The sequence below is a fragment of the Crassostrea angulata genome, chromosome 3, assembly GCF_025612915.1.
Source record: "Crassostrea angulata isolate pt1a10 chromosome 3, ASM2561291v2, whole genome shotgun sequence".
Taxonomy (NCBI): Eukaryota; Metazoa; Mollusca; class Bivalvia; order Ostreida; family Ostreidae; genus Magallana; species Magallana angulata.
In genome coordinates, this window is record NC_069113.1 from 3,141,528 (window position 1) to 3,169,486 (window position 27,959).

Genomic DNA, 27,959 nt, shown 5'->3' on the forward strand with positions numbered 1-27,959 from the left:
AAAACAAATTAACCTAAATAAGGTGTAGTGCGTCAAAAATGTCCAAAACTATAATGTTCCACCGTCATACAGTGTATCATTAGCTAACGAAGATATTTTTTTTCTCATTACTGGATTTATACAGACTTGGTCCCACATACTTCAAGATGACTGGCACTAGTTAGTTCTAACAAAGGTTAGTCTGAACTATGGTCAACATTTTGAAATGTAGACACTAGTCGGGTGAACTTGATAATGTATAAAAAGAATATGAAAAATTAGTCAGTGCAATTGTAAGACATGGTAAATTGAAACTGTCAGAAATTGAAAGCACTGTCAATATACTGAAAGCAGAAGCTGATGTTATTAGACGCTTACGGGTTTAAACTTTACAACAGCATCTCATTGCAATGGATGGCAAACTTTCTAGCATTGGGGAGGTGATTGACAACACTAAAATGTTCTGGATTCTCAGAGCCTTGTTGTGGTGTAGTCTTATGCCTAAAGGTGTCAGGAGTTTAAAATGCTACCTCAAACAGTCAATGTTTAGGTGCCTCAATTTAATTCTAGGATGATACCTGAAACAGAACAAGAAGCCATGTTTGGGAGTCTGTCTGTGGAGGATGTACAAACATCTAAAATAATGAAATTCTTATTGATAGTTTTCTTTTTCTAATGGATGCTTGAATGAAATATGTGAAATATGTCAGGAGTTGCGTGACTGACATATTGTATTTATGGTTGGTAAGAAAAGATGAGATTAACCTTTCCATAAGAAATCAGGGCTATGTTTGGACAATTTTTAACAGCACTGGCAAAGGGTAACTTAAATTTATTATATAAAATTGTTGTTTTTCATGTAGAGGATATTTTGGAAGAACTCCAAAAAATGAAATATCCTAAACAGAGAAGCATTTGGTGCTCAAAACTGTAAAGATTAAACAATAGCCCTCTAGTATACATTTCTTTTGATTTTCCATTGATTTATCAATATAATGAGGACGTGGAATCACATGCATAGGACAACAGCTGGGATCTAGCAATCTACAGCAAAACCGGCTACGGGAAGGACGTTAGTCACGGTAACTCCATTTTTTAATTTGTTCATGGTTTAAAGTATAAAAGTATTTGATGTTATTTATTGCTGTAGGCCATAACATAAGTTACCAATGCCTGTTAAAAATTAATTCATATATGTCAGATAGATGAGAGTTGGGCCCTCCGTTTTGTTTTCTATCAACTTTTTGATTGTTTTTGAAAAGGCAATGTTCAATAATTAATAGTTTACAAAAATCAGTTACTTCTACAATTGCGATTTTACTACTTATTTGTTATCTATTTTTATTTACTTAATAATTATAAGCTGCCTTGTCTCTATTTACCCATTTCCTGATTCACGTGTCATTCAGCTACTTATTATGATATCAACCGACCCACATTTTTCAGTTATAAATATTTTACCGATTAAATCGTCATTAATCTCTCAAATCTTCACTTCTTTTCTTTGCCAATTTGATGAAATTGAATTTTGTAGAACAAATGGAACATTTGTATCACTTGATCACTTTATGTTTATGATTTATCTGAAAATATTACTAGTATTTGAACTGTACATAGATTAATGTGTTAATTAACTTAATTCTTAATTCTGTATCTCTTTATAGAGGAAATAAAAGATGAATGAATATTTAGAACTAATATGGATTTCCGCAGCAGTGCCCAGGAAGCAGTGTACTGTAACCTGTGTGAGACGGCCTTGGTACAGATATACTGTGACACGTGCCTCACCAACCTGTGTACAGCCTGTGTAGGGGAACACATGATGATGGGTGAACCCACCGGCCATCAATTTGTGCGGATTCAGTCCATAAGACCTGGCCAGCATCCTAATAAATGTCTGATTAGTACTCTGGAAAACGCTGCGATCTGTTTTGTAAACAGTGCCAGACCCAAGTCTGTTCTAGCTGCATTGCCTCAGGAAGCCATTCCGATCACAAAATAATGGAAATACAGCAAATTATTGAATTTAGAAAGAAAAAGGCTGCAAATGATAAAAGGCTTATTAACAGTCTAATTCTGCCATCATATGTAACGATGGCCCAACAGTTACAGAATGAACTTGATCATATAGAAAGAAAACATGAGGAAGTTGTCAGGGAAATTGTAAAACATGGTGAATTAAAACATTTAGACATTAATAAAACTGTCAATATACTGAAAGCAGAAGCTGATGATTTTAGAAACATCCAGGTTCGAACTTTACAACAGGATATCACTGCAATTGATGGCAAAATTTCTAGCATTGGGGAGGTGATTGCCAACGCTAAAAATGTTCTCGATTCTCAGAGCCTCATAGTTGTCTCTTCCTACGAGTCAAGATGTCAAGAGTTTAAAATGCTACCACAAACAGTCAATGTTAAGGTGCCTCAGTTTAAGCCTAGGATGATATCTGAGACAGAACAAGAAGCCATGTTTGGGAGTCTGTCTGTGGAGGATGTCCAGACTGAAGTCGTGTACACAGAGATGCCAGCTGCTTTGTACTCCAGTCCCCTCAAAGAGTTGATGGAGGAACCGGAGATAATCAGTACGATTCAATCCTGCCACTCAGCGTGCCTGCATAGTGTGGTCTGTCGAGGAAATGACATGGTCTTCACAACAGGCAATGACTGTACCATAGAGAGCATAAGGCTAACAGAAAAGGGGGGTTCAAAATTGCAACGCGCCAGAACTGAGTCCGGGAATAAGCCTTGGGACATTACGCTTGATAAAGACGGCCACCTTGTATATACAGACGGGGACAAACAAACAATAAACCTGAAGAAAAATGATAAAACACAAACCCTGCTCACTCTCCATAATTGGAAACCCCTTAATGTGTGTAATACCCTATATGGTGACCTTCTGGTCATAATGGACAGTTGCGATCAAAAGCAAGCTAGAGTTGTGCGTTACTCTGGTACTGAAGAAAAACAAAGCATCCAGTTTGATGAGAACGGAAAGCGTCTCTTTCATTCATACAGTGGTCATAAATATATTGCAGAGAACAGGAACTTGGATATCTGTGTAATTGATTGTCAAGCAGGGGCAGTCGTTGTGTTGGATCAAGGAGGAAAGCTCCGATTCCGCTATACCGGACAGATGACTGTTCCAAAGAACAGACTGTTTTGTCCTCTTGGACTGACCACGGACAGTCAGTGTCAGATACTTATATCTGATATAAGTAACGACTGTATCGACGTCATAGACCAGGATGGACAGTTCCTCCGCTACATCGATTGTGGACTGAAGTGTCCATGGGGGCTGTGTACAGATAAGAACGACTATCTGTTTGTTGCTGAAAAAGGTGGAACTCTTCGAAAAATTAGATATCTGGAAAATGAACGATTACCATGAGAGCTTACTCTAGAAATTCACTGATTAAGGTTATTCCAAGTTTTTCCTAAATTTACCGTCCGCGATAGGATTGGTTTTAAAGGAAAAAAAGTACATGTTCACTTCATGTTCTAAAATACACCTACTATCTAATATTATGCTTTTAAAGAAAATGTGGGATATGATTGCGCTAAAAAAGATACAGATTTATTTAGTCATAGATTTTAATTCATTAAAAATTCCTTGATAAATAATGTAATATTATTTTGCAAGAGCACATTTCCAATTATAGACAGTTTGAATATTTTTACAAACATGAAGTAGTAAGATAAATAATGTAATATTACTTTGCAAGAGCACATTTCCAATTATAGACAGTTTGAATATTCTTACAAACATGAAGTAGTAAACGAAATATAATTGCATCGTGTGTTGGTAATATCGAACTCTCAACACAATAAGCCCAGGTCTATAAAGTAACCGAATGTCTGGTGCTCAGCCACAACGAATCAGCTATTTTTTAATTTGGCCACAATATTACAGACTAATTTTATTAATAGGTCATCATGGACAAATTGTATATCGCTGGATAGACAGTGTGACTATTGCTGTAAGACTGTATGACTTTTATTGTATGGGCAAAGTGTGGCTATTGGTAAATAAATAAAGTGCGCCAATTGGTGTATGGACAGTATGCATATTAATGGATTGATAATATGATCATTTGTGCATAGATAAAGTGTTATTACTACCTGGGATAAACTTGGTTAAACAAACCAATATCACTTTGAATAACATTTAAACAGAGTTGTCATCTTCTAATGGCAGCTACAATGATATATGATAAGGATGAAAGGGTTGCGAAATACATGGCAGACAGATTGTAGTTAAGGGCGTGTCTGATGAGGTGAATTTTTACCATGTGAAGGACACATATTTTGAAAGCATTGGCATAGGGTAACAAAATTGATATTCCCTTTTACAAATAATAATTGTTTTAAAAAAAAGATATTTAAGGATAAATGAATGAAATAAAAGATACAAGTATACTTGCAAACTGTGCTTACATTAACAAAGATAAAGAAGATGGCCCATAAGCAGTACATTTTCTTTGAGCAATCAATAAAATGAGGACGTGGAATTATCTACATAGGACAGCAGCTGTGATCTAACGTTAATACATCAATACCAGCTGAAGGGCTTTATGATAGATTTGACCATGTTCCGACCGAAATCATCTCCTCATAATATTCGAAGAATGATACCTTATTATTTATATTTATATTATTTCCTATTTGTTCACTTTAAAACAACAATATTCTTAAACCACTATGTTTTTTTTGTAGCACATGCTATGTATTACTACGCGGCGCAGCCAGTTCCGTTTTGCGGTTATGCTATAAGACACGCCCATTTTGTGCCACTCATGTTTTATGAAGTTATTGGGTTTTAGGGTTCAAAATTGATTCGTAATGTTATCACAGACAAAGACAGTTGAAAATGTAAATATAAGAAAATAAAGACTGTTTGTCGAGGATGAAATTATATGTGATGTCTAAGCATTTATTTTGACACAAAAGTCTGCTTTGACATCGAGATTGATATTTTAAAGTCTTAATTCAAGGTCACTGCAGAGGGCTACCATATGCTTTAGATAAGTGATATCAGACCGAAAGACTAGTGGATGATTGGAAAGACTGATGGATTAACCGACCAATTGATGGGCTTACACGGATCACTACACAGACCAGGTCCTAATGATGCTGCACCAGTATCATGGGGCAGATTATTTTAACAGGTGATCAAAGAAAACAACTAAACTATAGAATTCTTATGACATACATATTTTTATTTGCAATATAAACAAAGATCACATGGTTGATGTACAACCAGACCAAACAACAGAGGCAGACACATAAAACACTCAGAACTAGCCGCCATTTTACCAAGTTGATACACATTCAATTTTCCTCACCAGATGCCTAACTTCTCCAACAACAACAACATTTTAATAAAAAAGCCCTTTTTGAAATCTAAATATTTAGATAATACAGAAGCTGTCTCAGTGATTTGTATTAAAATCATTAAATCATATTTTTGAAAATTAGCATTGAAATTAAACCAGTCTAATTTTGTCACAATTTTAAGTACACTGTATGCAGGTTTAAATCAAGTTCATTTTAAATACACTAGAAAAATCTATATAAGAGAGCTATTACAATACATTTTTTTTCTTTTAATTTTAGTTCTTGTGTTCAAATGTTTCACAACATGTCTTAAATTAAAATCACAACAGTACTTCAATTTCCAATTCAACATCTGCAATTTTATCGATGTTAATTCCAGAAAAGAAATTGACAACATGAAAGAAATAAGATGACTTTTGAACATAAAAACCCAGGATTACATTTGTTTTCATGCATTGACTACAACAAACTTCATTTAGCTTTTATATAAAAATAACATCAAAAATCAAAATGCTGGATGACTGTTTGAATACCAGGTATTTTACATAAAATCTAGTGCTTAGTAGGTGGGTGAAGAAACAAAAGGTCCATAAGCGACATTTCTCACCTGAGCAGAATTGTTAAACACTGACCTTTCACTGAGTCGGACCCAAGTAGCAACATGTACATGGTACCAAATACAAAATCATCAAATCATGCACATATTTTTGTTCACACTTATAAAATTTATGAAAAGAAAGTGTCGCCATGTCAATTTTGAAAATTGTCTCCTATTTCCCTTCATCACATTGATTATGTTTGCGAAAAATATATATATTTTAAAAAAAATGCAAACAATTTTTAAAAAAACATATGATGCTAAAAACAGATGGACAAAAAAACCAGACAACATTTGATCAGAAAGGTCACTTAACGAGGCCGAGTACAGAACGAGTACGCACGCTTTCGCGCAGCGTTTCTTTTGTATTGTGACGTCATCTTTTTGCTTTGTTGACGCCATGGCGTGATAGTTTCAACTGCAGATATTCAGCGAAATTTGTTGAAAATAGCTCGTTTGATGTGTAAAATTGATATTATATTGTGGAATAAGCATAAATGTCTCGAAGTATAAGCTATATTTGGGCTCAGGTCGAAAACGTGAAGGGGGGTTCAGCAAGCCTAACCCTCTGTCACGTTTTCTTAACCCGCCTAAATATCGCTTAATTCATTTATTTCAAGACATTAACCATGTATTATATACTTATTACCCTTGATATGTGATGTTATATATTTATTTATTGCTAAAATATGTCTTAATGTTTTAATAATACAATAAAGATCACCATTTCCGTCTTTGTCAAATAAAAAATAGCTATTATCTGACAAACTGGGAAATTGGGCGTATAAAAAATAACTTTGATAAGACCCCTGGAATAAATCAGAAGGTAAAAGGTTTTTTTTACTTGACAATTTGATGCCTTTTAGCAATAACTTTAATATGCAGAACAGAAAAAGAAATCCCTAGGGCAGAAGTTTAAAAAATGTGCAAATTTTGTACATTTCAAGAAAAATCCCATTGGGTCCTATGTTAAAATTAACAAACTTTGAGATGACCCCTTAAACAAACGGTGTGGTAAATGTCTTATTTTTTTATTTTAAAATAATAATTATATCAGTAGAAATTCTTGTAAAAAATTTCATTCAAAAATCTAGGGCAGAAAAAATTAGACCCGGCCTCGTTAAGAAGTCGGCTCAGTGAACTAAAAAAAATTTTCTTATAAATAAACACACAAGCACACATGCACATCTTTGATACACCCACACACATAGATTAGGGTACACTTGGACACACACACAGGTATATCTTAGGAATGCACACAGTTGTACACATGGATTTATACAGATATACATCTTGGAATCACACATACAGATATTCTCATGGATACAGATGTACATCTTGGAATCACACAGATATTCTCATGGATACAGATGTACATCTTGGAATCACACAGATATTCTCATGGATACAGATGTACATCTTGGATACACACAGATATTCTCATGGATACAGATGTACATCTTGGAATCACACATACAGATATTCTCATGGATACAGATGTACATCTTGGATACACACAGGTACATCTTGGATACACAGACATACACATGTACTCATGGTACACAAACATCGGCAATCTTCAACAGCTTCTCCACAACCACAGACATACAGATGAGGTATGGGGTAGCACCATTTAGTGAGATTGTCAGTTGTACACATTGTTTCCTGCATTGCTGTGGCACCCTTATTTACACTTCTAAACTTTTTATCACCTTTCCCTCACCCAATAATAATCAATAAACGTACCAATAAATTACCACTTACAGTAATTTGGTGGAATTTTACAATAAATAATAAATGCTTAAAATCTACTGTTGGTACGACACAAAAAAATTCAGTACAATGTTATAGTGAAGTCACATGGATCAATAATTGTAGCATCAAAATTTTACAGACTTGTTAAAACAGCACATGTATTTATTAGACCCCCCCCCCCCAAAAAAAAAAAAACCATGGTATGTCTATTAAATTCTCTCTATTCATACTTTAACAATTTAGTGTTTATTGATATTCAAAAATAATTCATTTACATTTTTATCTGTTCATCCCCTTTCTCCTCACCCAAGGATATTCAAGAAAAGTACCAATGATACCAATTACTTACAGCAATTTGGGGGAATTTATAATAAATAATAAATGCTTAAAACCCACTGTTGGCACGACACAAAAAATTTGGTACATTGTTAGAGTGAAGTCATGTGGCTTAATAATTATTACATCATAATTTTACAAAGACTTGTAAAAAAACGGTACATGTATTTATTACACCCACCCCCCCCCCCCCAAAAAAATAAATAAAAAAATTGTCATTCCTATAAATTCTCTCTATTCATACTTGCAAAAAGCCAACTGAACAACATAATAATGTTTTCTGTTTTCAAAAATAATTCTAATTATTGAACTGAACTGAACTTTATTTATTTTACAACGATTGATAAACAAGTTCTACAACTTATATTAATATCTCTCGTTGGCACGGATGTTAGCGCGAGGGGGTCATTGGTGTGGGAAGAAGCCGGAGTACCCGTAGAGAACCCACGTGTCCAAGCGGGCGACCGCCATACCCTATCACATACTACCTTTGTCGATCACGGGGATCGTACTCGGGTCGCAGCGGTGAAAAGCGAGTGCATTGTCAACTACGCTACCTGGACACCTAATCTAATCATTGACAAGGCCACTGGCCTCAATGTTTACTCTCAGAATCTAAATTAAATGTAAAATATTTGGACATTATCACTACCAGGTAATATGTACGAATTTTAAATCAAATTACTACATTTTGTTATCTAACCACTCTGAATGTGGTCACTTTTTGTCCTGAAATAACGGTGTATAACCGATAAGTTGGAGGCTGAATGTGATGAACAACGTCTTAACACAACACACATGCTTCTTCTCCACACATCAATACACAAACAATTTTTAATTACATGTACCATTCATGACAACTTAACTCATTCTTTCAGACATTCTCGTACGAAGAACTTTTTAACAGTTCACTAAATAAACTTAATAACATATAACAAGAAATAGCACAAAAATAAAACTCGGTGTGTTTCTCTACACTTGACACTGAACACTTGGAGCTAAATGCTTCAACACTGACGGATATTCCTCAGAAATAAAGTGTTTGGTCTCTGGACCATTGCTTGGCTTTAACACGAAAATCACAACAGTCCTGTATGTTGAGGCAATTTCAATACACACAACATCTGAGTGTAAACAACAACCTATGGATACATGTACCATCGTCGTTGTGACATCATACCATGTATGTAAACAACAACCAACTCCCACTGGAGTCCACATATATCACACAACAGTTACATAGTTCTTACATCCCACTTAGAACCTTTCATTTTAGTCAAGCAATAATGTCATGAAACAGTATTTCCGTCCAAATGATTATACAAAAGTAAACCATATGCTCTGAACAGTGCACTTATTGTTATCATAATTAGCTCTAAACACGTACGGCACGTAAGTAAGGAATGAGAAAGTAAAGAGAGGGATGACTGCAGCCCAATATCTAGCCTTGGAGGTGACCAATATTGCTCTAATCAGGGTTGTGATTTAAAGAAGTTCATCACTGCCCACTCACTGAGGCATTGTTCAGAGACGGCAAATAGGCTAATTCACACAGGCATCCCATAGGCTGATTCAGAGAGATGCTTTACCGCTTAGCAGGCTTTTGGTTCTCTGGAAAAACAAAGAAAAAAATTAAATCAAAAAACATCCCTTAGTATTTTACAATAAATATGCCTAAAGATGTCAGAAGTTTAAAATGCTACCTCAAACAGTCAATGTTGAGGTGCCTCAATTTAATTCTAGGATGATATCTGAAACAGAACAAGAAGCCATGTTTGGGAGTCTGTCTGTGGAGATGTACAAACATCTAAAATAATGACATTCTTATTGATAGTTTTCTTTTTGTAATGGATGCTTGAATGAAATATGTGAAATATGTCAGGAGTTGCCTGACTGACATATTGTATTTATGGTTGGTAAGAAAAGATGAGATTAACCTTTCGATAAGAAATCAGGGCTATGTAAGGACAATTTTTAACAGCACTGGCATAGGGTAACTTAGAGTTATAATAAAACAAGAGGCTCACGGGCCACATCGCTCACCTGAGGAACAATAGGTATGATTAAATCAGCTTAATGGAGTCATAATACAAACTATCTGGGCAATGTACAATAATACATGTAGATCCTGTATAAATAAAATCCATTTCCCCCCTGGATATTCTTATGTTTATAATCATTAGTCCCTTTTCTAACAGGATGATTTTATAGTCATATCACATGTTGAGTATTGCAGTTCTCAAAGATCCTTAACAATTGTTTATATATGGGATATCAACCTAAATCAAACTCTGAACCCTCTTGTGTGGCCGAAGAATTGTCCTGGGGCCAAAGTTCTAACAATTATAAAGAATCATCTGGCTGATTAGATTCTGAGAAGAAGATTTTTAAAGATTTACTCTATATATTCCTATGTAAAAATTTGACCCCCCCCCCATTGTAGCCCCACCCTACCCCTGGGAATCATGACTTTCACAACTGTGAATCTACACTACCTGAGGATACTTCCACACAAGTTTCAGCTTTCCTGGCTGATTAGTTTCTGAGAAGAAGATTTTTAAAGATTTACTCTATATATTCCTATGTAAAACTTTGATCCCCCTTTGTGGCCCCATCCTACTCCCGGGGTTCATGATTTTCACAACTTTGAATATACACAAGTTTCAGCTTTCCTGGTCTTATGATTCGTGAGAAGAAGATTTTTGAAAATTTCTCGAAAATGTTCATAAATTCCTAATTATCTCCCTTTGCAAAAAGGCGTGTACCTTAATTTTTACAACTTTGAATCCCCTTAGGCTAAGAATGCTTTGTGCTAAGTTTGGTTGAAATTGGCCCAGTGGTTCTTGAGAAGATGTTGAAAATGTGAAAAGTTTACAGACAGACAGACAGACGGACGACAGAAAAATGTGATCAGAATAGCTCACTTGAGCTTTCAGCTCAGGTGAGCTAAAAACTGTTGTTTTTTATTTAGAAGATAATTTGGAAGAACTCCAAAAATGAAATATCCTAAACAGAGAAGCATTTGGTGCTTAAAACTGTAAAGATTAAACGATAGCCCTCTAGTATACATTTCCTTTGACTTTCCATTGATTTATCAATAGAATGAGGACGTGGAATCACATGCAAAGGACAACAGCTGGGATCTAATGTTACAGCAATACCAGCTACGGGAAGGACGTTAGCCACGGTAACTCCATTTTTTAATTTGTTAATGGTTTAAAGTATAAAAGTATTTGATGTTATTTATTGCTGTAGGCCATAACATAAGTTACCAATGCCTGTTAAAAATTAATTCATATATGTCAGATAGATTAGACTTGGGCCCTCCGTTTTGTTTTCTTTGAGATGGACTCTGTCAACTATTTGATTGTTTTTATAAGGCAATGTTCAATAATGAATAGTTTACAAAAATCAGTTACTTGTACAATTGCGATTTTACTACTTATTTGTTATCTATTTTTATTAACTTAATAATTATAAGCTGCCTTGTCTCTATTTACCCATTTCCTGATTCACGTGTCAAACAACTACTTAATATGATATCAACCGACCCTCATTTTTCAGTTATAAATATTTTACCGATTAAATCGTCATTAATCTCTCAAATCTTCACTTCTTTTCTTTGCCAATTTGATGAAATTGAATTTTGTAGAACAAATGGAACATTTGTATCACTTGATCACTTTATGTTTATGATTTATCTGAAAATATTATTTGAACTGTACATAGATTAATGTGTTAATTAACTTAATTCTTAATTCTGTATCTCTTTATAGAGGAAATAAAAGATGAATGAATATTTAGAACTAATATGGACGTCCGCAGCAGTGCCCAGGAAGCAGTGTACTGTGACCTGTGTGAGACAGCCTTGGTACAGATGTACTGTGACACGTGTCTCACCAACTTGTGTACAGCCTGTGTAGGGGAACACATGATGATTGGTGAACCCACGGGCCATCAATTGGTGAGGTTTCAGTTCAGAAGACCTGGCCAGCATCCTAATAAATGCCTGATTAATACTCACTCTGGAAAACGCTGCGATCTGTTTTGTAAACAGTGCCAGACCCAAGTCTGTTCTAGCTGCATTGCCTCAGGGCGCCACTCTGATCACAAAATAATGGAAATACAGCAAATCATTGAATTTAGAAAGAAAAAGGCTGCAAATGATAAAAGGCTTATCAACAGTCTAATTCTGCCATCATATGTAACGATGGCCCAACAGTTACAGAATGAACTTGATCATATAGAAAGAAAACATGAGGAAGTTGTCAGGGAAATTGTAAAATGTGGTGAATTAAAACATTTAGACATTAATAAAACTGTCAATAAACTGAAAGCAGAAGCTGATGATTTTAGAAACATCCAGGTTCGAACTTTACAACAGGAAATCACTGCAATTGATGGCAAAATTTCTAGCATTGGGGAGGTGATTGCCAACGCTAAAAATGTTCTCGATTCTCAGAATGGTATCTTCCTACGAGTCAAGATGTCAAGAGTTTAAAATGCTACCACAAACAGTCAATGTTAAGGTGCCTCAGGTTAAGCCTAGTATGATATCTGAGACAGAACAAGAAGCCATGTTTGGGAGTCTGTCTGTGGAGGATGTCCAGACTGAAGTCGTGTACACAGAGATGCCAGCTGCTTTGTACTCAAGTCCCCTCAAAGAGTTGATGGAGGAACCGGAGATAATCAGTACGATTCAATCCTGCCACTCAGCGTGCCTGTATAGTGTGGTCTGTCGAGGAAAAGAAATGGTCTTCACAACAGGAAATGACTGTACCAAAAGATAACAGAAAAGGGGGGTTCAAAAATGCAACGCGCCAGAGCTGAGTCCGGGAATAAGCCTTGGGACATTACGCTTGATAAAGACGGCCACCTTGTATATACAGACGGGGACAAACAAACAATAAACCTGAAGAAAAATGATAAAACACAAACCCTGCTCACTCTCGATAATTGGAAACCCCTTAATGTGTGTAATACCCTATATGGTGACCTTCTGGTCATAATGGACAGTTGCGATCAAAAGCAAGCTAGAGTTGTGCGTTATTTTGGTAGTTCAGAAAAACAAAGCATCCAGTTTGATGAGAACGGAAAGCGTCTCTTTCATTCATACAGTGGTCATAAATATATTGCAGAGAACAGGAACTTGGATATCTGTGTTGTTGACTGTCAAGCCGGGGCAGTCGTTGTGTTGGATCAAGCAGGAAAACTCCGATTCCGGTATACCGGACAGATGAGCACTCCAAAGAACAGACTGTTTTGTCCTCTTGGACTAGCCACAGACAGTCAGTGTCAGATACTTATATCCGATATAAGTAATGACTGTATCGACGTCATTGACCAGGATGGAAAGTTCCTCCGCTACATCGACTGTGGTCTGAAGTGTCCATGGGGACTGTGTACAAATATGGACGATAATCTGTATGCTGCTGAAAAAGGTGGAACTCTTCGAAAAATTAAATATTTGTCAAATTGAAGAATTTGATACCTTGAAGACATGCTCTAGTAATTCACTGAATTACTGAAAAGTGGTCTTCATATATCAGAGTTAAGCTGGAGGAGCCAACGAAATGTAAAGTTCAACACAAGAGTGTAATCGGTGAGAATATAGAGAAAAAGAATCTTTGTAAACCTGTTTCCACAAATCTTTATTTATTAATTTATTATTATTAATTTTTTTTTCAATTTTTTACGATATGATAATGAAACATGAATCCCCTGCAAGCATGGATTTGCTATTTTGTTTAATGTAATATAATGTATTTTACTTCATTGGCATCATATACTTTAAGGTGGCTCTATACACCACTTTTTGATGACGCAGTACGCAAAAAAATTAAATCTGGAAGCATGCAATTCCGGTACTGGCTGATTTAAACTGAGGCAAATTGTATGGGGACTGCTCTTTTGAAAAATTTGTTAAATGAATAGATTTAATTTGATAATTGGAAAAGTCATTACTTACAAGTGATGTGGTATGTGACACCTTCACGTTGTGTCGTAGAAATACTTCAAACCTGTAGGTCATGAGTTCGATTCCCATCCATAACAATAAATTTTTCATCTTTCCAAAATTTTCTAAAACGTATTTTTTGGCTGAATACGGTGAAAGAAAATTATGAACCGGTGAAAATATTTCAATTATAATATACTTTAATGCACATTAATATTGACATCTTAAGGATGGGAGGGTTGCTTTGAATTTCTCTCAGGTTGGGATACATAAATCCTATTAGCCTAGTCAATTTTCCCCTTTATTAATTTGACTTAGTTTTGCATTAAAGCGAATATATTCACTTATGCAGGCCTATAAGGAAATATGTATATATTTATCATTCCAACATTATATTTAAGAAATTTTCTTCAACTCAGAAATGAAAAGTCCCCAAGGTGTTTGGGCCTTTGGACTTAGGAACGATAACCCTTCCCTGAGGAACTTTCAAACCAAATAAAATTTAAAATATTTTTTTGGTGTTTATTTGCAATGATTTTCATTCAATTTTTTATGTCACAGTTATTTTAATACAATTTCTTATAACATCAAGCAACTTTTTCAGATGATTTGTCAACAGAGTAAGAAAATATGAAAAATTATGTTTTGGAGAAATACTAAAAAAAATGCAATAATTACATTTTTGAATGTCAAGAAGTGTTTTATTTTTTTTTAATTAGCACCATTTGTTGTGTTTAGTAATGGTATTTTGATTAATTCTAAGCCTGTAAACAGAATTAACGCGTCTGTAGAATCATTTAAATTCATGAGGAATTTATATAAAAATGGCTTGTCAATTTTACACAGGTTTATGGGGTTATGAATTTTGTGTTAACAGGTATTAATTAAAGAATAAGGAATCATTTTTTGAGTATTATCAGGTGATTATTTCGGTCGGGGCGTGGTCAAATCCAATAAATGCCGAAGGGCTTTATGATAGATTTGACCATGTTCCGACCGAAATTATCACCTCATAATATTCAAAGAATGATACCTTAATATTTTTATTTATATTATTTCCAATTTGTTCACTTTAAAACAACATTATTTTAAAACCACTATGTTTTTATGTAGCACATGCTATGTATTACTACGCGGCGCAGCCAATACCGTTTTTCGGTTATGCTATAAGACACGCCCATTTTGTGCCACTCATGTTTTATGAAGTTACTGGGTTTTAGGGTTCAAAATTGATTCGTAATGTTATCACAGACAGTTGAAAATGTAAATATATGAAAATAAAAACTGTTTGTCGAGGATGAAATTATATGTGATGTCTAAGCATTTATTTTGACACAAAAGTCTGCTTTGACATCGACATTGATATTAAGTCTTAATTCAAGGTCACTGCAGAGGGCTGCAATATGCTCTAGATAAGTGATATCAGACCGAAAGACTAATGGATGATTGGATAGACTGATGGATTAACCGACCAATTGATGGGCTTACACGGATCACTACACAGACCAGGTCCTAATGATGCTGCACCAGTATCATGGGGCAGGTTATTTTAACAGGTGACCAAAGAAAACAACTAAACTATAGAATTCTTATGACATACATATTTTTATTTGCAATATAAACAAAGATCACATGGTTGATGTACAACCAGACCAAACAACAGAGGCAGACACATAAAACACTCAGAACTAGCCGCCATTTTACCAAGTTGATACACATTCAATTTTCCTCACCAGATGCCTAACTTCTCCAACAACAACATTTTAATAAAAAAAGCCCTTTTTGAAATCTAAATATTTAGATCATACAGAAGTTGTCTCAGTGTTTTGTATTAAAATCATTAAATCATATTTTTGAAAATTAGCATTGAAATTAAACCAGTCTAATTTTGTCACAATTTTAAGTACACTGTATGCAGGTTTAAATCAAGTTCATTTTAAATACACTGGAAAAATCTATATAAGAGAGCTATTACAATACGTTTTTTTTCTTTAAATTTTTGTTCTTGTGTTCAAATGTTTCACAAATATAAATTTACAACATGTCTTAAATTAAAATCACAACAGTACTTCAATTTCCAATTCAACATCTGCAATTTTATCGATGTTAATTCCAGAAAAGAAATTGACAACATGAAAGAAACCCAGGATTACATTTGTTTTCATGCATTGACTACAACAAACTTCATTTCGCTTTTATATAAAAATAACATCAAAAATCAAAATGCAAGATGACTGTTTGAATACCAGGTATTTTACATAAAATCTAGTGCTTAGTAGGTGGGTGAAGAAACAAAAGGTCCATAAGCGACATTTCACACCTGAGCAAAATTGTTAAACACTGACCTTCCATTGAGTCAGACCCAAGTAGCAACATGTACATGGTACCAAATACAAAATCATCAAATCATGCACATTTTTTTGTTCACACTTATAAAATTTACGAATAGAAAGTGCCGCCATGTCAATTTTGAAAATTGTCTCCTATTTCCCTTCATCACATTGATTATGTTTGCAAAAATATATATATTTTTAAAAAAATGCAAACAATTTTTTAAAAAACATAGGATGCTAAAAACAGATGGACAAAAAAACCAGACAACATTTGATCAGAAAGGTCACTTACGAAGTCGGCTCAGTGAACTAAAAAAATTTTTCTTATAAATAAACACACAAGCACACATACACATCTTTGATACACTGACACACATAGATAAGGGTACACTTGGACACACACACAGGTATATCTTAGGAATGCACACAGGTGTACACATGGATTTATACAGATATACATCTTGGAATCACACATACAGATATTCTCATGGATACAGATGTACATCTTGGATACACACATGTACATCTTGGATACACAGACATACACATGTACTCATGGTACACAAACATCGGCAATCTTCAACAGCTTCTCCACAACCACAGACATACAGATGAGGTATGGGGTAGCACCATTTAGTGAGATTGTCAGTTGTACATATTGTTTCCTGCATTGCTGTGGCACCCTTATTTACACTTTTAAACTTTTTTTCACCTTTCCCTCACCCAATAATAATCAATAAACGTACCAATAAATTACCACTTACAGTAATTTGGTGGAATTTTACAATAAACAATAAATGCTTAAAATCTACTGTTGGTACGACACAAAAAAATTCAGTACAATGTTATAGTGAAGTCACATGGATCAATAATTGTAGCATCAAAATTTTACAGACTTGTTAAAACAGCACATGTATTTATTAGAACCCCCCCCCCCCCCCCAAAAAAAATGAATAAATTGATATTTCTATAAATTCTCTCTATTCATACTTTAACAATATGTTATATAATATACTGATTTCCAAAAATAATTTATTTACATTTTTATCTGTTCATCCCCTTTCCCCTCACCCAAGAATATTCAAGAAAAGTACCAATGTTACCAATTACTTACAGCAATTTGGGGGAATTTATAATAAATAATAAATGCTTAAAACCCACTGTTGGCACGACACAAAAAATTTGTTACATTGTTAGAGTGAAGTCATGTGGCTTAATAATTATTACATCATAATTTTACAAAGACTTGTAAAAAAACGGTACATGTATTTATTAGACCCCCCCCCCGAAAAAAAATAACATATAACAAGAAATAGCACAAAAATAAAACTCAGTGTGTTTCTCTACACTTGACACTGAACACTTGGAGCTAAATGCTTCAACACTGACGGATATTCCTCAGAAATAAAGTGTTTGGTCTCTGGACCATTGCTTGGCTTCAACACGAAAATCACAGCATCACAACAGTCCTGTATGTTGAGGCATTTTCAATGCACACAACATCTGAGTGTAAACAACAACCTATGGATATATGTACCATCTTCGTTGTGACATCATACCATGTATGTAAACAACAACCAACTCCCACTGGAGTCCACATTTACCACACAACAGTTACATATTTCTTACATCCCACTTAGAACTTTTCATTTTAGTCAAGCAATAATGTCATGAAACAGTATTTCCGTCCAAATGATTATACAGAAGTAAACCATATGCTCTGAACAGTGCACTTATTGTTATCATAATTAGCTCTAAACACGTACGGCACGTTAGTAAGGAATGAGAAAGTAAAGAGAGGGATGACTGCAGACCAATATCTAGCCTTGGAGTTGACCAATATTGCTCTAATAGGGTTGTGATTTAAAGAAGTCCATCACTGCCCACTCACTGAGGCATTGTTCAGAGACGGCCAATAGGCTAATTCACGCAGGCATCCCATAGGCTGATTCAGAGAGATGCTTTACCGCTTAGCAGGCTTTTGGTTCTCTGGAAAAACAAACAAAAATTTAAATCAAAAAACATCCCTTAGTATTTTACAATAAATATGCCTAAAGATGTCAGAAGTTTAAAATGCTACCTCAAACAGTCAATGTTGAGGTGCCTCAATTTAATTCTAGGATGATATCTGAAACAGAACAAGAAGCCGTGTTTGGGAGTCTCTCTGTGGAGGATGTACAAACATCTAAAATAATGACATTCTTATGATAGTTTTTTTTTGTAATGGATGCTTGAATGAAATATGTGAAATATGTCAGGAGTTGCCTGACTGACTTATTGTATTTATGGTTGGTAATAAAAGATGAGATTAACCTTTCCATAAGAAATCAGGGCTGTGTAAGGACAATTTTTAACAGCACTGGCATAGGGTAACGTAGAGTTATAATAAAACAAGTGGCCCATGGGCCACATCGCTCACCTGAGGAACAATAGGTATGATAAAATCAGCTTAATGGAGTCATGATATAAACTATCTGGACAATGTACAATAATACATTTAGATCCTGTAAAAATAAAATCCATTTCCCACCTGGATATTCTTATGTTTATAATCATTAGTCCCTTTTCTAACAGGATGATTTTATAGTCATGTCACATGTTGAGTATTGCAGTTCTCAGAAAGATCCTTAACAATTGTTTATATATGGGATATAAACCTACATCAAACTCTGAACCCTCTTGTGAGGCCTAAGAATTGTCCTGGGGCCAAAGTTCTAACAATTATAAAGAATCATCTGGCTGATTATATTCTGAGAAGAATATTTTTAAAGATTTACTCTATATATGCCTATGTTTAACTTCGACCCCCCATTGTGGCCCAATCCTACCCCCGGGGGTCATGATTTTCACAACTTTGAATATACACAAGTTTCAGCTTTCCTGGTCTTATGGTTCGTGAGAAGATTTTTTAAAATTCCGCGAAAATTTTCATAAATTCCTAATTATCTCCCTTTGCAAAAAGGCGTGTACCTTAATTTTTACAACTTTGAATCCCCTTAGGCTAAGAATGCTTTGTGCTAAGTTTGGTTGAAATTGGCCCAGTGGTTCTTGAGAAGTTGTTGAAAATGTGAAAAGTTTAAAGACAGACAGACGGACAGACAGACGGACGACAGACACAATATGATCAGAATAGCTCACCTGAGCTTTCAGCTTAGGTGAGCTAAAAACTGTTGTTTTTCATTTAGAAGATAATTTGGAAGAACTCCAAAAGATGAAATATCCTAAATAGAGAAGCATTTTGTGATTTAAACTGTGAAGATTAAACGATAGCCCTCTAGTATACATTTCCTTTGACTTTCCATTGATTTATCAATAGAATGGGGACGTGGAATCACATGCATAGGACAACAGCTGGGATCTAATGTTACAGCAATACCAGCTACGGGAAGGACGTTAGCCACGGTAACTCCAATTTTTTAAAAAAATTTCATGGTTTAAAGTATAAAAGTATTTGATGTTATCTATTGCTGTAGGCCATAACATAAGTTACAAATCCCTGTTAAAAATTAATTCATATATGTCAGATAGATTAGACTTGGGCCCTCCGTTTTGTTTTCTTTGAGATGGACTCTGTCAACTATTTGATTGTTTTTATAAGGCAATGTTCAATAATGAATAGTTTACAGAAATCAGTTACTTGTACATTTGTTATCTATTTTTATTAACTTAATAATTATAAGCTGCCTTGTCTCTATTTACCCATTTCCTGATTCACGTGTCATTCAGCTACTTATTATGATATCAACCGACCCACATTTTTCAGTTATAAATATTTTACCGATTAAATCGTCATTAATCTCTCAAATCTTCACTTCTTTTCTTTGCCAATTTGATGAAATTGAATTTTGTAGAACAAATGGAACATTTGTATCACTTGATCACTTTATGTTTATGATTTATCTGAAAATATTATTTGAACTGTACATAGATTAATGTGTTAATTAACTTAATTCTTAATTCTGTATCTCTTTATAGAGGAAATAAAAGATGAATGAATATTTAGAACTAATATGGACTTCCGCAGCAGTGCCCAGGAAGCAGTGTACTGTAACCTGTGTGAGACGGCCTTGGTACAGATACACTGTGACACGTGCCTCACCAACCTGTGTACAGCATGTGTAGGGGAACACATGATGATGGGTGAACCCACCGGCCATCAATTTGTGCGGATTCAGTCCATAAGACCTGGCCAGCATCCTAATAAATGTCTGATTAGTACTCACTCTGGAAAACGCTGCGATCTGTTTTGTAAACAGTGCCAGACCCAAGTCTGTTCTAGCTGCATTGCCTCAGGAAGCCATTCCGATCACAAAATAATGGAAATACAGCAAATTATTGAATTTAGAAAGAAAAAGGCTGCAAATGATAAAAGGCTTATTAACAGTCTAATTCTGCCATCATATGTAACGATGGCCCAACAGTTACAGAATGAACTTGATCATATAGAAAGAAAACATGAGGAAGTTGTCAGGGAAATTGTAAAACATGGTGAATTAAAACATTTAGACATTAATAAAACTGTCAATATACTGAAAGCAGAAGCTGATGATTTTAGAAACATCCAGGTTCGAACTTTACAACAGGAAATCACTGCAATTGATGGCAAAATTTCTAGCATTGGGGAGGTGATTGCCAACGCTAAAAATGTTCTCGATTCTCAGAGCCTCATAGTTGTCTCTTCCTACGAGTCAAGATGTCAAGAGTTTAAAATGCTACCACAAACAGTCAATGTTAAGGTGCCTCAGTTTAAGCCTAGGATGATATCTGAGACAGAACAAGAAGCCATGTTTGGGAGTCTGTCTGTGGAGGATGTCCAGACTGAAGTCGTGTACACAGAGATGCCAGCTGCTTTGTACTCCAGTCCCCTCAAAGAGTTGATGGAGGAACCGGAGATAATCAGTACGATTCAATCCTGCCACTCAGCGTGCCTGCATAGTGTGGTCTGTCGAGGAAATGACATGGTCTTCACAACAGGCAATGACTGTACCATAGAGAGCATAAGGCTAACAGAAAAGGGGGGTTCAAAATTGCAACGCGCCAGAACTGAGTCCGGGAATAAGCCTTGGGACATTACGCTTGATAAAGACGGCCACCTTGTATATACAGACGGGGACAAACAAACAATAAACCTGAAGAAAAATGATAAAACACAAACCCTGCTCACTCTCGATAATTGGAAACCCCTTAATGTGTGTAATACCCTATATGGTGACCTTCTGGTCATAATGGACAGTTGCGATCAAAAGCAAGCTAGAGTTGTGCGTTATTCTGGTAGTTCAGAAAAACAAAGCATCCAGTTTGATGAGAACGGAAAGCGCCTCTTTCATTCATACAGTGGTCATAAATATATTGCAGAGAACAGGAACTTGGATATCTGTGTAATTGATTGTCAAGCCGGGGCAGTCGTTGTGTTGGATCAAGGAGGAAAGCTCCCATTCCGCTATACCGGACAGATGACTGTTCCAAAGAACAGACTGTTTTGTCCTCTTGGACTGACCACGGACAGTCAGTGTCAGATACTTATATCTGATATAAGTAACGACTGTATCGACGTCATAGACCAGGATGGACAGTTCCTCCGCTACATCGATTGTGGACTGAAGTGTCCATGGGGGCTGTGTACAGATAAGAACGACTATCTGTTTGTTGCTGAAAAAGGTGGAACTCTTCGAAAAATTAGATATCTGGAAAATGAACGATTACCATGAGAGCTTACTCTAGAAATTCACTGATTAAGGTTATTCCAAGTTTTTCCTAAATTTACCGTCCGCGATAGGATTGGTTTTAAAGGAAAAAAAGTACATGTTCACTTCATGTTCTAAAATACACCTACTATCTAATATTATGCTTTTAAAGAAAATGTGGGATATGATTGCGCTAAAAAAGATACAGATTTATTTAGTCATAGATTTTAATTCATTAAAAATTCCTTGATAAATAATGTAATATTATTTTGCAAGAGCACATTTCCAATTATAGACAGTTTGAATATTTTTACAAACATGAAGTAGTAAGATAAATAATGTAATATTACTTTGCAAGAGCACATTTCCAATTATAGACAGTTTGAATATTCTTACAAACATGAAGTAGTAAACGAAATATAATTGCATCGTGTGTTGGTAATATCGAACTCTCAACACAATAAGCCCAGGTCTATAAAGTAACCGAATGTCTGGTGCTCAGCCACAACGAATCAGCTATTTTTTAATTTGGCCACAATATTACAGACTAATTTTATTAATAGGTCATCATGGACAAATTGTATATCGCTGGATAGACAGTGTGACTATTGCTGTAAGACTGTATGACTTTTATTGTATGGACAAAGTGTGGCTATTGGTAAATAAATAAAGTGCGCCAATTGGTGTATGGACAGTATACATATTAATGGATTGATAATATGATCATTTGTGCATAGATAAAGTGTTATTACTACCTGGGATAAACTTGGTTAAACAAACCAATATCATTTTGAATAACATTTAAACAGAGTTGTCATCTTCTAATGGCAGCTACATTGATATATGATAAGGATGAAAGGGTTGCGAAATACATGGCAGACAGATTGTAGTTAAGGGCGTGTCTGATGAGGTGAATTTTTACCATGTGAAGGACACATATTTTGAAAGCATTGGCATAGGGTAACAAAATTGATATTCCCTTTTACAAATAATAATTGTTTTAAAAAAAAGATATTTAAGGATAAATGAATGAAATAAAAGATACAAGTATACTTGCAAACTGTGCTTACATTAACAAAGATAAAGAAGATGGCCCATAAGCAGTACATTTTCTTTGAGTAATCAATAAAATGAGGACGTGGAATTATCTACATAGGACAGCAGCTGTGATCTAACGTTAATACATCAATACCAGCTGAAGGGCTTTATGATAGATTTGACCATGTTCCATGTTCCGACCGAAATTATCACCTCATAATATTCGAAGAATGATACCTTATTATTTATATTTATATTATTTCCTATTTGTTCACTTTAAAACAACAATATTCTTAAACCACTATGTTTTTTTTTGTAGCACATGCTATGTATTACTACGCGGCGCAGCCAGTTCCGTTTTGCGGTTATGCTATAAGACACGCCCATTTTGTGCCACTCATGTTTTATGAAGTTATTGGGTTTTAGGGTTCAAAATTGATTCGTAATGTTATCACAGACAAAGACAGTTGAAAATGTAAATATAAGAAAATAAAGACTGTTTGTCGAGGATGAAATTATATGTGATGTCTAAGCATTTATTTTGACACAAAAGTCTGCTTTGACATCGAGATTGATATTTTAAAGTCTTAATTCAAGGTCACTGCAGAGGGCTGCCATATGCTTTAGATAAGTGATATCAGACCGAAAGACTAGTGGATGATTAGAAAGACTGATGGATTAACCGACCAATTGATGGGCTTACACGGATCACTACACAGACCAGGTCCTAATGATGCTGCACCAGTATCATGGGGCAGATTATTTTAACAGGTGATCAAAGAAAACAACTAAACTATAGAATTCTTATGACATACATATTTTTATTTGCAATATAAACAAAGATCACATGGTTGATGTACAACCAGACCAAACAACAGAGGCAGACACATAAAACACTCAGAACTAGCCGCCATTTTACCAAGTTGATACACATTCAATTTTCCTCACCAGATGCCTAACTTCTCCAACAACAACATTTTAATAAAAAAGCCCTTTTTGAAATCTAAATATTTAGATAATACAGAAGCTGTCTCAGTGATTTGTATTAAAATCATTAAATCATATTTTTGAAAATTAGCATTGAAATTAAACCAGTCTAATTTTGTCACAATTTTAAGTACACTGTATGCAGGTTTAAATCAAGTTCATTTTAAATACACTAGAAAAATCTATATAAGAGAGCTATTACAATACATTTTTTTTCTTTTAATTTTTGTTCTTGTGTTCAAATGTTTCACAAATATAAATTTACAACATGTCTTAAATTAAAATCACAACAGTACTTCAATTTCCAATTCAACATCTGCAATTTTATCGATGTTAATTCCAGAAAAGAAATTGACAACATGAAAGAAATAAGATGACTTTTGAACATAAAAACCCAGGATTACATTTGTTTTCATGCATTGACTACAACAAACTTCATTTAGCTTTTATATAAAAATAACATCAAAAATCAAAATGCAAGATGACTGTTTGAATACCAGGTATTTTACATAAAATCTAGTGCTTAGTAGGTGGGTGAAGAAACAAAAGGTCCATAAGCGACATTTCTCACCTGAGCAAAATTGTTAAACACTGACCTTTCATTGAGTCAGACCCAAGTAGCAACATGTACATGGTACCAAATACAAAATCATCAAATCATGCACATATTTTTGTTCACACTTATAAAATTTACGAAAAGAAAGTGCCGCCATGTCAATTTTGACAATTGTCTCCTATTTCCCTTCATCACATTGATTATGTTTGCAAAAATATATATATTTAAAAAAAATGCAAACAATTTTTAAAAAAACATAGGATGCTAAAAACAGATGGACAAAAAAACCAGACAACATTTGATCAGAAAGGTCACTTACGAAGTCGGCACAGTGAACTTAAAAATTTTTTTTTATAAATAAACACACAAGCACACATACACATCTTTGATACACCCACACACATAGATTAGGGTACACTTGGACACACACACAGGTATATCTTAGGAATGCACACAGGTGTACACATGGATTTATACAAATATACATCTTGGAATCACACATACAGATATTCTCATGGATACAGATGTACATCTTGGATACACACAGGTACATCTTGGATACACAGACATACACATGTACTCATGGTACACAAACATCGGCAATCTTCAACAGCTTCTCCACAACCACAGACATACAGATGAGGTATGGGGTAGCACCATTTAGTGAGATTGTCAGTTGTACACATTGTTTCCTGCATTGCTGTGGCACCCTTATTTACACTTTTAAACTTTTTATCACCTTTCCCTCACCCAATAATAATCAATAAACGTACCAATAAATTACCACTTACAGTAATTTGGTGGAATTTTACAATAAATAATAAATGCTTAAAATCTACTGTTGGTACGACACAAAAAAATTCAGTACAATGTTATAGTGAAGTCAGATGGATCAATAATTGTAGCATCAAAATTTTACAGACTTGTTAAAACAGCACATGTATTTATTAGAACTCCCCCCCCCCCCAAAAAAAAAAAATTGTATTTCTATAAATTCTCTCTATTCATACTGTAACAATATGTTATATAATATACTGATTTCCAAAAATAATTTACTTACATTTTTATCTGTTCATCCCCTTTCCCCTCACCCAAGGATACTCAAGAAAAGTACCAATGATACCAATTACTTACAGCAATTTGGGGGAATTTATAATAAATAATAAATGCTTAAAACCCACTGTTGGCACGGCACAAAAAATTTGGTACGGTACATTGTTAGAGTGAAGTCATGTGGCTTAATAATTATTACATCATAATTTTACAAAGACTTGTAAAAAAAAAAACGGTACATGTATTTATTATACCCATCCCCCCCCCCCCCCCCCCCAAAAAAAAATAAAAAAAATTGGCATTCCTATAAATTCTCTCTATTCATACTTGCAAAAAGCCAACTGAACAACATAATAATGTTTTCTGTTTTCAAAAATAATTCTAATTATTGACAAGGCCACTGGCCTCAATGTTTACTCTCAGAATCTAAATTAAATGTAAAATATTTGGACATTATCACTACCAGGTAATATGCACGAATTTTAAATCAAATTACTACATTTTGTTATCTAACCACTCTGAATGTGGTCACTTTTTGTCCTGAAATAACGGTGTTGGGATAAAATATAACCGATAAGTTGGAGGCTGAATGTGATGAACAACGTCTTAACACAACACACATGCTTCTTCTCCACACATCAATACACAAACAATTTTTAATTACATGTACCATTCATGACAACTTAACTCATTCTTTCAGACATTCTCGTACAAAGAACTTTTTAACAGTTCACTAAATAAACTTAATAACATATAACAAGAAATAGCACAAAAATAAAACTCAGTGTGTTTCTCTACACTTGACACTGAACACTTGGAGCTAAATGCTTCAACACTGACGGATATTCCTCAGAAATAAAGTGTTTGGTCTCTGGACCATTGCTTGGCTTCAACACGAAAATCACAAAAGTCCTGTATGTTGAGGCAATTTCAATACACACAACATCTGAGTGTAAACAACAACCTATGGATATATGTACCATCTTCGTTGTGACATCATACCATGTATGTAAACAACAACCAACTCCCACTGGAGTCCACATATACCACACAACAGTTACATAGTTCTTACATCCCACTTAAAACCTTTCATTTTAGTCAAGCAATAATGTCATGAAACAGTATTTCCGTCCAAATGATTATACAAAAGTAAACCATATGCTCTGAACAGTGCACTTATTGTTATCATAATTAGCTCTAAACACGTACGGCACGTAAGTAAGGAATGAGAGAGTAAAGAGAGGGATGACTGCAGACCAATATCTAGCCTTGGAGGTGACCAATATTGCTCTAATTAGGGTTGTGATTTAAAGAAGTTCATCATTGCCCACTCACTGAGGCATTGTTCAGAGACGGCCAATAGGCTAATTCACACAGGGGTCCCATAGGCTGATTCAGAGATATGCTTTACCGCTTAGCAGGCTTTTGGTTCTCTGGAAAAACAAACAAAAATTTAAATCAAAAGACATCCCTTAGTATTTCACAATGAATAGAAATAAATGAAAAGATGTTTGCTTAAAGCTGACATGAATTCATAAATACGATATATTGTTCTTTGACTACTGCCATATTAGTTCTAATTTCTATTCTTTTGCTCATTTCTACACACCCCTTATATAAGGCCAAGAGATTCATGCTTCATCAATTCAGGTACATGTATTTCATTCACTTGAACACATTTATACATAAGAAGAAAGATTTGCAGAAATGCATTTTGGAAAAAAAAAATGACAACTACTGCATTAGTAATGGATTTTAAATGAAAGACGAAACAAAACATACTGAAATCCAGGCACACGTTTCCATGTGCCATACTGTTATATCACACTTGCGCAAACCATACGCTGTAACAGTAGTAGATCATGCAGCATGGACTTTAGAAAAGGAAATGTTTTTTGTTGTTACTGAAACTGATAAAAACTAGAACTGTCCTAAGGGGACTAATACCCCCGCAAGGCTAATTTCAAATGGGACAAATAATTAAATTGAATAATAAAGGTTTGGAACACATACAAAAAAAATTCTAGATTTGTAAAAAAAAAAAAAAAATTAGTTAACAAAGAAAAATTAAAAACAAAATTGTCAGAATTTCAATACATATCTATAACAGTAATACATTCACAAATGTATGTATCTGATGATATATATTTTTTTATTTAATTGATTTTAAAGAAAAACCAACAAAATGACAATAACCCCTCCCTTTGCAAAATGGCACAATGGAACTCCATATCAGAAAATTGGTCCCATAGGACTATGATTTTCTTTGATGAGCTTGTTAAACTTAATAAACTCCGAAAACATTACCATACTACTGTAGATTCCTTATTTTACGCGAGTACTTA

The 27,959-nt window shown here is 34.6% G+C and overlaps 2 protein-coding genes and 2 pseudogenes across 2 annotated transcripts in view; 3 read left to right on the top strand and 1 right to left on the bottom strand.

The window, feature by feature from the left end:
• The first annotated feature begins 1,016 nt into the window (after window positions 1-1,016).
• On the top strand, window positions 1,017-4,093 carry LOC128177618 (uncharacterized; annotated as a pseudogene).
• A 6,992-nt stretch (window positions 4,094-11,085) lies between these two features.
• LOC128178370 (uncharacterized) lies at window positions 11,086-13,708 on the top strand (annotated as a pseudogene).
• Window positions 13,709-19,589: 5,881 nt separating this feature from the next.
• LOC128177486 (uncharacterized) lies at window positions 19,590-22,677 on the top strand. Its single transcript, XM_052844203.1, has 2 exons — window positions 19,590-19,698; window positions 20,272-22,677. Exon 2 carries the CDS (start codon window positions 20,307-20,309, stop codon window positions 22,002-22,004), a length of 1,698 nt encoding a protein of 565 aa, XP_052700163.1. The 5' UTR covers window positions 19,590-19,698; window positions 20,272-20,306; the 3' UTR covers window positions 22,005-22,677.
• Window positions 22,678-25,887: 3,210 nt separating this feature from the next.
• The window catches only part of LOC128176615 (egl nine homolog 1-like), a 28,271-nt gene continuing 26,199 nt past the window's right edge, over window positions 25,888-27,959 (bottom strand). The window contains exon 5 of the mRNA XM_052843061.1: window positions 25,888-27,047. Coding sequence (XP_052699021.1) covers window positions 27,022-27,047 — 26 coding nt within the window. The 3' untranslated portion in view covers window positions 25,888-27,021. The remainder of the gene's footprint in view (window positions 27,048-27,959) is intronic.